Raw genomic sequence first — 13,961 nt, 5'->3', positions numbered from 1 at the left:
TTGGCCCAGGATCGAACATTGTTTCGTTCTGCTGTGCATGGAGTCGCTATGAGTCGGTTCCGACTCGATGGCACCTGACAACAACAACAACATAGCTGTAGGAGTCGTGGTGTGGCACTGCAGGCTAATGTGTCAGATTGCAAAGTTGTTTGAACTGCAAGGTCTCTGTTCAAGCTCATCAGCTGCTCCTTGGAAATCCTATATAAGGTTGCTATGGGTAGGAATTGACTTGATGGCTCTTAACAACAACGTATCTGTAGGAATTATGTATTGCTGCATGTTAAAGCAAATGATAAGGATGGCTTCAAAGAATACAATCCAATATGGGAACTTTAAAAAGTTGCAAAAATGGGATTAAAAGATAATGGAGTTCTACAAATTTTGAAGATTCAGATCATGGGAAATAGATCCAGAGGCAAAGGGTTCATGGGTGTATTGTAGAATCAAGAGATTTCTGTCATCAAAGAATCAGGTTCCTATCGTTTGTTCTGCCGCCTTCAGTATGCCTTTCTTTCAGACTAGACTACAGAAAGGAGGAGGGAAGGCAGAAGAGCAGAAGTAGCTAAGGGGAGCTCCCTATAAAGAGCGTTCCAGGAGTCTTACATACACTTCCACATAAATCTCATTGGCTCGAAAGGCTAAGTAGGAGACTAGAAAAAGAAATATAAAATAGGGCATGATACTGTTCTTAAGTAAAAGCAGGTCTTATAAAACTAAGAGAACTGATCATTCCTTGTCAGTCGCTATCTCTGCTTTGGGGCTACTATTGTGGAGCCCATTCGAAAGCAGAGTTTGCGTTCTAAACAGAAGATCCCTGAATCAAGAAGTTGTTTCCACAATGGTATTACTTTATTTTCTTAATACAGAATAGATAATTAACATTTAAATAACTAAATGGCCTAGTAGACACAAGTGTTGATGAATGTCATTCACTATTCTTTTTGGTTTCCTTAGTCCTTTTGATAAATTTGTATTTAGACTGTCCTATTACATACCCACCATCCCACTCACCTACTTGTTGTACCAACTCACAGCAACCCTGTGTAGATTTTCTGAGGAGCAGCTGTGTATTAGAACTGCCAACCTTGTGGTCCAGTGTTTATCCTACAGTGCCTCATCAGGAATCACTTGATAAAAATTTATTATGTATAAAATTGGGTTTATATGCTGAGTTTTTTCAATCTGATTATTGTTAATTAATGTGGGATAGGCCTGTATATGAATGTGTTTAGATTTTCAAACTAGTGGCTCCGAGGGTAATAATGATTCATAGAGTGCACTATAAATAGATGAAAGAAATTTGGCAGACTTTTGACAGAACATAAAATGTGCATTTATTCATCTGTAAAATTAGGATAATGCAATTGCTTCAGTAGCTAGGACTGTTTTCAACCTTGACACTAATTAAATTTTGTTTTAGATAATTATTTGTTGTTGGTTACTGTTATGTACATTGTAGGACGTATCCCTGGCTTTGATCCATTAGATAATAAGAACCTCTTCGAAGCGTCTTATCAATGACAGTCAAAAAGATCTCTGAAAATTATTAAGTATTCTGTGGTAGGCAAAATTACCATTGGTACACATTATTTTTTTATTGCTTTAAATGTTCTGGTCCATCTGTACTAGAATTTTTCAAGTGAACGTTTTAGGTCACGCAAGAGCAGTTCCATGTTTTTTTCGAACACTTAAAGCCATTTCTTACTATGACAAAAGTAAACTATTATGAACCTCATTTTGAAAATTGATTATTAAGTTTTTAAACCTTAGTACTGTGCTTTTTAAATTTTTTTCTTAAGATATACTGTGTAGTGCAAAACGACTCAAGTTATTAATGCAGCCTTTGAGTTCCATCCATGTGCGAACAGAATCTCTAGCATTAACAAAACTAGAAGTTTGGTGGTATTTACTTATGAGACTCGGACCTCATCTTCCTGCTAATTTTGAACAGGTAACAATACAAGTTTTACTTTACATGTATGTTTTGTTAAATTCTTATAATTTTAGCATTATATTAACCTATGATACCTGTGATTCTTTTGCTCTTTATTGACCTCAGATACATGAGAGATCTTCTTGATCCATAACTTGAACTCATTTTCCTCAAAAGATTCTCCAGTTGTTCAAAGTGGAGCAAAAACTCAAAAACGTATTCTTAGTTTGATACTCTAGAGTCATGAAAGATTGTAAGATTCTTTTTTCTTTTTAAGTTTTTTATACAAGGTTTAGAATATTAAAATTTGTTGTGAACTAGAAATCGATTAAGTGATATACTGGGTAGGTAAAGAGTTGAATCAGTTATTTTTATTTCTCCATTGTTATGATTCGTCAAGTCATTTCCTACTAATAGCAACCCTGCATAGGGTTTCTGAGGCTTTTCTGTATAGCAGCTGCTGCATGTAGTGGAACCAGTTTTGACTCTTAGTAACCCTGCGTACGGTTTCCCAGAGTGTCATTCTTTATAGGTGCAAAAACCTTACTTTTTTCTCTCAAGGAGCAAATGGTAGATTCAAATTACTGACCTTTTCATGCAGAGCAGGTAGTGGATTTGAACTGCTGATCTTGAAATTAGCAGCCCAATGTGTAAATCCACTACGTACGCTTGCATAGTGGTGTGAACTGCCGACCTTAAAGTTCGCAGTTCGGTGCTTATCTTATAGCACATTAAAAAACAATCTATCCCAAATTATTTAGATTTTATACTTTAACTGGCATTTAGATATAAAGCTAACAGCTCTACTAACTTTTTTTTTTTTCCTTGCTTATCTGTTGAGTACATTTTACTCTCGGATTTGTATCCCTTGTTTTATATACTACATAAATGCATTGTCGTTAAGTGTTATTGAGTTGGTTCTGACTCATTATGATCCTGTATAGGGTTTCCAAGGAGCAGCTGGTGGTGTTGAACCGCTGACCTTGCAATTCAGACTGACTTTGCGGTCCAGTGCGTTATCCTGCATCACCATACCAGGACTCCAAATAACTGCATGGCACTGAGTGAATTCTTGAAAAGGGCAGCTTAAGTATACTTGAACCACTTAAGCTTTAATTTTTAAGCTAGTTAATTTTTTAATATATTAAGGCTTTATACTTAAAATAGCATAAAGTAATTAAAAATGAACATTGATAGCAATGTATTTGTTGTTTTGTTGTGTTAAGTGCTGCTCCAACCTGTAAGTGACTCTGTATAGGGTTTAAAGGAGCAGCTGGTAAGCTTGAACTGCTGACCTTGTGGTTCAAACTGGCTTTGCAGTCTAGTGCATTAACCCATAGCACCATAAGGGACATAATATATACGGAGTGAGGTGGCTCTGTAGGATAAGCACTAGACTGGGAACCGTAAAGGTCTGGTGTTTAAAAATTAAAGATGAGTCTTTCTGCTCTTGAAAACATTTACAGGTTTGGATATCTCTTGATGTTAAGTGCTGTGGAATTGATTCTGACACCTAGTGAACTCCTATGTAGGGTTTCTTGAGCAGCTGGTGGCTTTGAACTGCCGACCCTGTGGTTCCAATCCTGTGTTGATTATATAGTGCCACACCAGAATTCCTATACAGAATTATGAATAGGAACAGACTCAGTGGCAGTGGCAGTCTGTTTGATTTTTATCGACAGTAGTTTAACAATAACAATCTTAACATAATTGGGAGTATGAGCTTTGCAAAATTCTACCAGAACACACTTATTAGAAAATTTTTATTCAGTTACTATTACTACCTTTGACTCATACCTAAATTATCTTACCAGTGAGCTTTAAGGTGTCTTAGTTACTGCTTTCTAGGGTGTTTTTTAAAATGAATCTACCAACAGCATATAAAATTCATTTAGATTTTCCATTTTCTCTTGGACTTCTGGTATGGCGCTGTGGATTAGCACTGGACTGGGAACCACAAGGTTGGCAGTTCAAACCCACCAGCTGCTCCTTGGAAACCATATTCAGGGTTGCTATGAGTCAGAACTAACTGGACAGCACTAAACAACAAGGGTGTTTTTAAAAATGCATCTACCAACATGTAAAATTCAAGTCGACTCTTATTTGTAATAGGGCTATGCATAAACCTTTTCTTTTTGGAATATAGAATATATATATTTTTAAAACCATTTAATAAAGAGTTTCCTTTTTTAATTTAAAGAAATTTCAATTTGTAGACCATATATGCAGGGAGACAGTCAATAGCCAAGAGCTTAGATTGCTTCTTAAATTTTAACTAAGTGTAAATTTGTGAACAAATACAGCAATTAAGCATTTTACACATAATTTTTCTATTTTTAGGTTTGTGTGCCTCTGATTCAAAGTACAATAAGCATTGATTCCAATGCTTCACCTCAAGGCAGTTCATCTCGTTTAAGCTCTCCAACTCTAAGTCCTATGACACCTGTACACAAAGGTAAGTGGGAAAACTTGCTTGTTTTTCCTTTTTTAACAGACTTCAAGTAAAGTTTTATTAAATGCTGTTCATATGAAATGAAGCACTTAGTAATTTGGGGTTCTGTACCACAAAATTTATCATAAATTTTTGTTTTATCTTCTTTATGTGATAGTGTTTGCTATTTTAATAGTATTATGATTGAGAAAGATGAACATCTTTCCAGTAAATTATGTGAGATGTGTTACAATCCAACATTTATTTTATTTCAGATCCAGAGTTAGTCAAAACAGGTTTTAACAGATCTAAGAAATGTGGCTTAATGTATACCATTGAAAGGCAGTTGTTTGTTAATCTAGAATTTCCTTTTATGCATAGTGGTTATGAATCGGGCTGCTAACCTCAAGTCAGCAGTTCAGAACTACCAGCTGTTCGGCAGGAGAAAGATTAGGCTTTCTGCTCCCTTGAGGATTTACAACCTTGGAACCCACTCCACAGCACATAACAACAACGACCATACGTTAGAATGTATAGATTTTAGTACTTTTATGCACTTGAAAGCAACACGTGGTGAATTACACGTTGGGCTGTTAACTGCTAAGTCTGCAGTTTGAATCCATCTGTTGCTCTTCATAAGAGCGATGAGACTTTCTGCTCCCTTAATGATTTACAGCCTTAGAAATACTATACAGAGTTGGTGTGAATCAGAACCGACTGAGTAGCACATGACAACAATGGCTGACTCTTGTAATCTTTAATATTTGTTATAGAAATGTTTACATATTATTTGTAGGTATAGTATCTGAGAAGTCTCTTGATTTAAATGGCATTTTGTTCTTAGCCGAATCAAATTAATTAGGTTTTCCAGCAAAAATAACGACTTTTATTTGAGAAATAAGCTTAAACTAATTGATAGGATTTTTTAAGAAAGAAATCAATTAAATATATTAATTTGGCTGGTTAGTATAAAATAAGTGTTATCAATGCCTTTTTTTCTTCTTTTAAGGTGCTTCCCCATACGGAACCCCTGTAACTCCTCGGATGAACTTGAGTTCAAACTTAGGTGGAATGGCTGCAATCCCTTCCATTCAACTTTTGGGACTTGAAATGTTGCTTCATTTTTTGTTGGGTCCAGAAGTCTTGAGTTTTGCAAAGCAAAACAAACTTGCACTGAGCTTAGGTATTTTATTGTTTTTAATATATTTTAGTTAACTAAAGCATTCCATAACTTGGTGCATTGGCGAAGGGAGTTGTTTTTCCTGCAGCCAAAATATTTGCATAATTGTATATGAAATAAGAAACATTTTTATAATAGTAAAAACATACAAGACAATGTAAATTTTTATATTGAGAAGTTTATTTCATAAGTCTTTTGTATACTTAAACCTTTTCTCTCCTTTTCAGAGGCACTTGAACATCCGTTAATCAGCAGCCCTTCTTTTTTTTGCAAACATGCAAATACATTTATCACTGCTGTTCATGATAGCTTTGTTGCAGTTGGAAAAGATGCTTCTGGTAAATATTTTAGAAAAATTTTTGTATTTGTTTAAATGTGTATTTGAAAAGAAAAAATAGGAAATAGTTTGTAGTACCATCAGCAGCATTGATGGACTCAAGCGTGGCAACAAAAGTAAGGTTGGCCCAGGATCTGGCAGTGTTTCGTTCTGCTGTGCATAAGGTCGCTATGAGTCAGTACTCACTCTGTGGCACCTAACAACAACAACAACAACAACCATCTGTTGGCCAGTTGTGCTTTAAAAGGTTTGCATGTATTGATTTAGTCCTCATAACAACCTTATATCTTAGTCCATTTTGTACATGAGGAAACTGAGGACCCATGGTGTTAAAATACCTGTTGCAAAGGTCAGCAAAGTGGTAGAGCTGTTAATCAAACCTAGGCTCTATGCACCTAAACCACTGTGTTTTTTAGCCTTGTAAGGAATAAGGTAAAGATATTTTTTAAATTAGTGTTGCTATTTTATTACTATTAAATTACATAGTTTCCTACTTGGGATTATTGGGGATCTTATAAACCTTTCATTGCTTTTCCGTATCTCAAAGTGATAAATGGTCTATATAGATTATCTAAGAACCACAGATGAAGGGAAAACAGAAGAAAGTAATTATTCTTACATGACCAAAAAATTGTTAAAATCCTTTTAAAAATCATAATTTCTATCATTAAAAAGAGGCAATATTGTTTTTTAAACTGATTAACACAGAATTGTATTACAAGGAGAATTCTTACTATTATTGCAAGGTATTGCTGTATTTGTTACTACTTTGTGTAGGGAAGGAAAGGAAATGCCTTTGTGGTGAGGTGTACTTCATTTTCACAGCATTTACGTTTTGTTTTGTTTGACAGAATCTGTTATCAATGCTATTTGGAAGGAGCTCATTAGCTTGGTGAAATCAGTTATTGAATCAGGTAAGGAAATCATAGAACACTATTATTACACTGATCATATTTTTTATATAGCACCTTAGTGAATTGTTTGGTTTTCATATATAAAATGTACCTTAAAATGATTTTCATAGTATGATAGCTTACTTTTTATTACTAAGGTTTCCAGACTCTTATGTGTAACTTGAATTAAGGTTTATGGATAAGAGCAACAGTTATACATGCCACCAGTCATACACTTTTGTTTTATGTCAAAGATTGCAATCCACTCCATGCAGTATGTTTTCCCATTTCCTTCCTGTGGTTTTTATTTCCATTCCATCCACCTTCCCTTCCTTTCTCAACTTTGTCCTTACATATATGTTGCCCTTTTGAGTTTGAACGATTGAACGTTTCATGGTCAGCATACCTTACTGGTGGTGGTGGTTATGTGCCATGGAGTCGGTTCCGACTCATAGCGACCCTGTACAGGGTTTCTGAGGCTGGAAATCTTTATAGAAATCCTTACAATGGAACAGTTGGTAGTTTCGAACTGCTGATCCTGAGGTTAGCAACCCGATTTGTAACCACTAACTACGATCAGAGCTGCCCAAGATATTTTTTAAAGTGTTGAAGAGCAAAGGTGTCAGTTTGAGGACTAAGGTGCTCTTGACCTAAGCCATGGTGTTTTCAATAACCTCATATGCTTGAGAAAGCTGGGCAGTGAATAAGGAAGACCATAGAAGAATTGATGCTTTTGAGTTATGGTTGTTGGAGGAGACTATTGAAAGTGACATGGGCTGCCAAAAAGAGCCAACAAATCTGTGTTGGAAGAAGTGCAGCCTGAGTGCTCTTTGGAGACTCAATATGTCTCATACTTCGGACATATTGCCAGGAGGGACCAGTCACTGGAGAAGGATATCATGTTTGGTAAGGTGGAGGGTTAGAGAAAATGTGGAAGACCCCCAATATGATGGATTGGCAAAGTGGCAGCATCAGTGGGCTCAGGTGTGGCAACAGTAGTGAGGTTGGCCCAGGATTGGGCAGTGTTTCCTTCTGTGCATTAGGTCGCTGTGAGTCAGTACTGACTCGATGGCACCTAATAACAACAATACCTTATTAGTGTTTTGTCTTTCCATATACTCATCTTCTGCTTGACTGAAAATTGGGCAGCAAGGGTGAGTTCATTCCAACAGCATACTTTCTGACCAGTAAGTCCAATTAAAAAAAAAAAATTTTTTTTTGAGCTTTGTTCCACGTTTTCTCCCACTATCCAGGACCTTCTAATTTGATTCCTTTCAGAGCAGTTGGTAGTGGTAGCCATGTGCCAGAGTGTTCTTCTTGTCTCAGAATTGTGGAGACTGATGCTCACATGTTCAGTTACTTGCCTTTCCTTGGAAACCCTACACAGGGTCTCTGTGAGTCATAACTGACTGGACAGCACTTAAACAACAGCAGTGGGTTTTTTTTCCAAATTTCTGAGAAAGCCCCATGCTGTTTTCCACAGTCAATGGTTGAACCATTTTACAGTTATACCAGCAATGTAGGAGGGTCCCAGTCTCTCCACACTGTCACCATTTGTGGTTTTGTTTTTAACTTTGCTGATATGGGGTGGTATCTCATTGTTTTTGTTTGTTTTAAAATGTTTATTGTGAGTTTAGTTAAAATCAACAGACAAGATAATCAGCTTTATGTTAAAATGCTCTGTTTTATAACAGTGATTACTATCCTTCCCTACAACAAGTTACCTTACTTCCCCCCTGTGGCTTCCCTTTTATGTTTCACAAATGAACAAAACAAAAATATTTGATGTACACATACAAAAAAAACCTATATTCATTTAAACAGTAAGGGCATATTCTGCAAGATAGCCTCTTTCCACAAGCACACATCCATGGGCCTATAGCCCACAGCTGCCTATCTCTCCATGCCATTGCCTCTGCCACAATATCTGCTATTGCTGCCTTTCTAAGTAGAATCTTATGCTCCACTCATGCTCTTCCATCTTGATAGTCTTGGAGTAGTCTGCTCTAAAAAGAAAGATTAACTACGCCCTCTTATTACACATATTCCACAAATACAGCTGTGACGGTCACAATCCTGCTAACAATTACAATTGAATCATATAATCCTGTCAGCATCATCCCACAACTCCTTTCATGAGATCCATCTGAAAAATACAAAAACGGTTAAGTGGAGATTCTAACTTGTTCTGAAATTCAGCATGCTCATGAAAGCTTGTAAGCTATCTGCTTTGTGCCTTTATAGCTCCCCATGTTAGAGAGCCAGTGTCTAGGTTGTCCATCCCTATCAATCTAATGCAAGCTTGTCCTTTGATATGAAGAATCCTTCCTTTCCAGTTGGAATTTTGAGCAACTGCATCCATATGCAAAGGTTCTAGTTCATTGTATCATAGTAGTTTATACTTGCTCCCAGTATTTTAAGCATCGTTGTCTTGGAGTTCTAGAGTCCTTGTGTGGTGCTACAGGTTAACGTGCTAGACTGCAAGGTCAATTTGAGCCACAATGTCTGCAGTTCAAGCTTACTAGCTGATCCTTGCAATCTTATACAGGGTCACTACAAGTCAGAACCAACTCTGTGGCACTTAATAACAGTAACAATAGCCATCCAAGCTAGGTCAAATGGGTACTAAGTGCAAGTTTTGAGTTCAAGTGCACCCCTGTACTTCACACCAGCTGGCCTTTACACTCTCAGCTCTGACTACCAGTGGCTAGGTCAGTGCCCTTGGGCTCAGGAGTTCACACATCTCCCTAAACTTCAAATCTGCTAGGTCTCCCCTTGTCTCTCTCATTTCATGGTCAGAGGGTGTCAATGAAACATGGCTAAACTCAGCTCATGTCTGCATTGCTGCATTTTCCCATGTCCACTTACAAGTAGACCTAAGTGGTTACCAGTGAGCATCCTAGACTGTTCAACGTTTCCGGTTCGGTATCTCATTTTGATTTGCATCTGTCTGATGGAGTCCTGGTGTGGCACTGTGGGTTAATGTGCCAGACTGCAAAGCTGTTTAAACTGCAAAGTTGGCAGTTCAAGCACACCAGCTGCTCCTTAGAAACCCTGTACAGGGTTGCTGTGGGTCGGAACCTACTCAACAGCACTTTAACAACAATGGCAAAGGGAGAGTTCCTCTTTGGCGTTGTACATTAATATGCTGGGTGACCTTCACATTGGTTTGAATCACAAGGTTTTGGCTTCAAATTCACCAACTGTTCCTGTCATTATGAGTCTCAACCTACTCATTGGCATTTAACAACAATAATAATGGCTATAAAAGGAGCTCTGGTAGCATAGTGGTTATGAATCAGGCTGCGAACCTCAAGGTTGGCAATTTGAAACTACCAGTGGTTCCGCAGGAGAAAGATGAGGCGGTCTGCTCCTGTAAAGATTTACAGCCTCGGAAACCCTGTGCAGGTTCGCTATGGGTTGGAACTGACTCCAAGGTACACAACCACCAACAACAACCAATGGGAGGCTTGGTGTGGTGCTTTAGGATAAGCACTCGACCTAGTTTGGTGGTGTAGTTTTCTGTGAATTTTAGAAATTAGTGCCTTGTTTTCTGTCATTGCCAAGAAATTTTTCTGTGGGTTGTCTTTGCTCTTTTAAATCTCTTTTGTTGCATGTAAATGTCTAATTTTTAAGAGTTCCCATTCAGACTTTATTTTAAATGAGTACATGTTGCTGATGGTTTTTATTTCTATTATTATTTAAATAATTTTTGTAGCTTTTTGGAAGTTCATATTTTCATCTCAAAATTACATGTATATTTACCCTTTTACTTTTTGGTAGGTAACAAAAAAGAGAGACCAGGCTCTGAAGTTTTAACCCTCTTACTAAAATCTTTGGAGAGCATCGTGAAGTCGGAAGTATTTCCTGTATCAAAAACACTGGTAAGTATAATACCTAGGTGATAGACTTTAGGAGCCATATGGCACAACTGAATTTTGTTGAAAATACTTGTGCAAGTCAGGCCCTGGGACAACACTTTTTATTTTCAATATTGAGTAATTATCTGCATTGTTTGTTGTTTAGTAAAGGCTATATTACTCTTTTCAGTCATTCGAAATCTTAATAAAGTTTAATAGTCATGCCTAGTACAAAAATCCTCAATGTGATAAGAAAAAAGGATGGAGACAATATAAACTAAAGAAATACAAATGCCTGCTGATTATATAAGAAGATTACAGTTGTTGTTGTTAAGTGCCATCGAGTAGGTTCCGACCCATAGCGACCATATACAGGGTTTCTGAGGTTGTAAATCTTTATGGGAGCAGAACGCCTAATTTTTCTCCCGCGGTTCGGCTGGTAGTTTCGAACTGCTGGCCTTAGGGGTTTGCCAGCCTGATTTGTAACCACTACGCTACCAGAGCACCACTAATTGATAGGTTGTGTGTATATTTTTTTTTCCGCCCCCCCCTCCAGTTTCTCCCCCCCGATGTTTTTATTGTGGATTGAGTGAAAGTTTACAGGGCATATCATCAGTTTTACATTCAGCAAATCGTATACCTTGTTTAATTTCAATGATTATAATCCCCTTCCCTTTTCACTCTTCTTATTGAGAAATTTCAAGATGCCCCTGTTGGTCATCTTGATGTAACTTAGGATTTAATTTTCGGCCTGTTTCCTTTTTTGTCTGCCTGTCACGTTCCACAATCCCCATTCAGGCCATTTTTCTAGTTATAAACAGTTCAGGGCCGGCTGTGGCCATTTGGTTTTAGTGGAAACTGTCTATTTAAAAAATTTCAAGGAGATCTGTGCACATGCATAGTAGAACACTCCGAGGGTGGGGCTGGGGTGTCCACTAGCTCAGGCATCCCTATAGTCACTAGAATGGAGGTGCGCAGACAGCAATGGATTTCTTGCTTCTGCTACAAATTCCCCTAGCTGTAAGCCTTCCAGTCTTGTAAATATTCCTTTATATGTGGTTCAGAGTTCTGGGACCAGCCCCTGAGCCTGCTTAGTCCTGTATTTTGTGTTGTTGCTGAGGGAGCTCCTTAACTATACTTCCACCCTATCCACCATCTTGATTGTTCTTCTCCATTTAACTCTCTAACCAAGATGATGATTTATTTTAAGGTTGTGAACTTCCCAAAACATGCTGGTAATTGGAACAAACAATATCCTTATTTAAAAATTGTTAAAATTTGTTCTACGTGTATATGACGATTTGTTGAGTATTCTACCCAGTGTCTAGTTAGTAATCTTGTGAAATACTGAATATATTATATCTGCATGTATTGAGAAGTCCTGTGGTGCTGTAGGTTAAATGCAGAATCACAAGATAGGTGGTTCAAACTCACCGGTCACTTCCTCAAACCCTATTGTTGTTTGTCATGAATTCAGTTCCGACTCACAGTGACCTTGTACAGGGTTTCTGAGGCTGTAAATCTTTACGGTAGTAGAATCCTCATCTTTCTCTCGCAGAACAGCTGGTAGTTTCGAACTGCTGACCCTGAGGTTAGCAGCCCGATTCGTAACCACTACACAACCAGAGCTCCTTACTGTGTGGCTGGCTATGTGTTGAAACTGACCCAACGGCATGTAACAACCATGTGTCAATGTGAGAATTCAGTTAATAGTAAAATGAAGGGCAGTTGCATATTATACCTATGTAACTCCAGTCCTGGTGTAGTGTTGTAGGATAAGCACAAGTTTGAGGCTTCAAACCCACCAGCCAGCTCTCCTTGGAAACCCTATACAGGGCCTCTATGAGTCAGAACTGACTGGGCATCACTCAACAACAGCGTAACAGCTCAAGAAGTTAGATGGTTCTCTGTAGCCTCATGATCAATTTAGAAAAATAGATGTTAAACTTACATAATGTTTTTTTCTTGGGGGGGAAAAGACTAAGTATAGGTTCATGTTAATGCATGAATGTTACTTGTAATAGAGCGTTAAAAATAATAATCTATTTTTACTAATCATTGTATTTATGACTAATTCTACTTTAAAACCATTTAATCTTTTATAGGTCATCATGGAAATTACAGTTAAAGGACTTCCTCAGAAAGTATTAGGTTCACCAGCATATCAGGTTGCTAATATGGATATTCTTAATGCAAGTATCTTAAATGTAAATGATATGATTAGATTAGGATAAATGTTTGTGATGTTGTTTAGAAGGGAAATCTAAATTTAGATTCAAAAAGCCAAAATTAGATTTAAAATATGTTGACCATGCTTAAACAAACAAAAAAAAATCTGATGTAAAACTTGAAGACATTACTTAAAAGTTAATGTGAATAATGAACATTTTTTGTGTGTGTAGATTTAGGGGCTTGAGAGGAATGTTTTCTATTTAATGGGACTTAAATAGTTTGTGTAAAGATGGAATTTTCCCACAAACTTTGTGTAGGACCCTGTATAACAGTGCTGGTTATTAAAATTGTGCAGGTTTAGGAACATTAATTTATATATGCAAAAAGAAGGTATTGTGATCTAGCAAGTTTTCAGTTAACATTCTTCTTCTGTTCTGAATTTCTAGCCATTATTGTTTCTTGTGTAGGTATAACACAATGATTAGAATGTGAGGAGTTTGATTTTTGTGTGTAGATGATTGAAACAAATTTGCTAATTATTGTCATATCCTTAATAGAGGCAAAAAACAGATTTTAACAGCCCAAACGGATTATATTTCTGATGTAGTTACTTGAAAAAAATGTACTTTTCCTTATAATGAGAAGGTTGACTACATTTCTGCCTTGTTTCTTCAGGGAACTCCTGCTTTGTTTTTGATTCAATTAATTTTCAACAACAACTTGGAATGTGGTATAACAAATGAAAGGTAACTCTTTGTACTTTTAATCACCTATTTTCATGGGTTTATCTTTGAACTGTTACAAATGTTTGTTGTACTGCAAAATGTTCAGTTTAATGCATTGCTCAGTATTTTTTCTTCAGGTTCTTTCTCAATCTGGAAACACTTGTAGATTGTGTTCTTTCTGGCCCAACTTCACCGTTAGCTTTCAGTGACTCTGTTTTAAATGTCATTAACCAAAATGCAAAGCAATTAGAAAACAAAGAACATCTCTGGAGAATGTGGAGTATTATTGTCAGCCCATTAACTGAATTGATTAATCAGGTATGATGTAAATCTGTACATTTCTCCCAAGACGTGTGTGTGTGTGTGTGTGTGTGTGTGTGTGTGTGTGTGTGTGTGTGAGAGAGAGAGAGATAGAGAGAGAGAGAGACAG

General features: G+C 37.0%; 1 protein-coding gene across 1 annotated transcript in view; it reads left to right on the top strand.

Moving 5' to 3' along the window:
• Window positions 1-13,961, top strand: part of RIF1 (RAP1 interacting factor homolog (yeast)) — a 69,644-nt gene that overhangs the window by 25,557 nt on the left and 30,126 nt on the right. The window contains 9 exon segments of the mRNA XM_006834593.1: window positions 1,800-1,951; window positions 4,274-4,388; window positions 5,374-5,547; window positions 5,772-5,882; window positions 6,733-6,795; window positions 10,558-10,658; window positions 12,740-12,826; window positions 13,482-13,552; window positions 13,669-13,849. Coding sequence (XP_006834656.1) covers window positions 1,800-1,951; window positions 4,274-4,388; window positions 5,374-5,547; window positions 5,772-5,882; window positions 6,733-6,795; window positions 10,558-10,658; window positions 12,740-12,826; window positions 13,482-13,552; window positions 13,669-13,849 — 1,055 coding nt within the window.

Source organism: Chrysochloris asiatica, unplaced genomic scaffold (genome assembly GCF_000296735.1).
Source record: "Chrysochloris asiatica unplaced genomic scaffold, ChrAsi1.0 scaffold00012, whole genome shotgun sequence".
In the NCBI taxonomy this organism is placed as follows: Eukaryota; Metazoa; Chordata; class Mammalia; order Afrosoricida; family Chrysochloridae; genus Chrysochloris; species Chrysochloris asiatica.
This window is presented reverse-complemented; position numbering and strand designations above follow the sequence as displayed.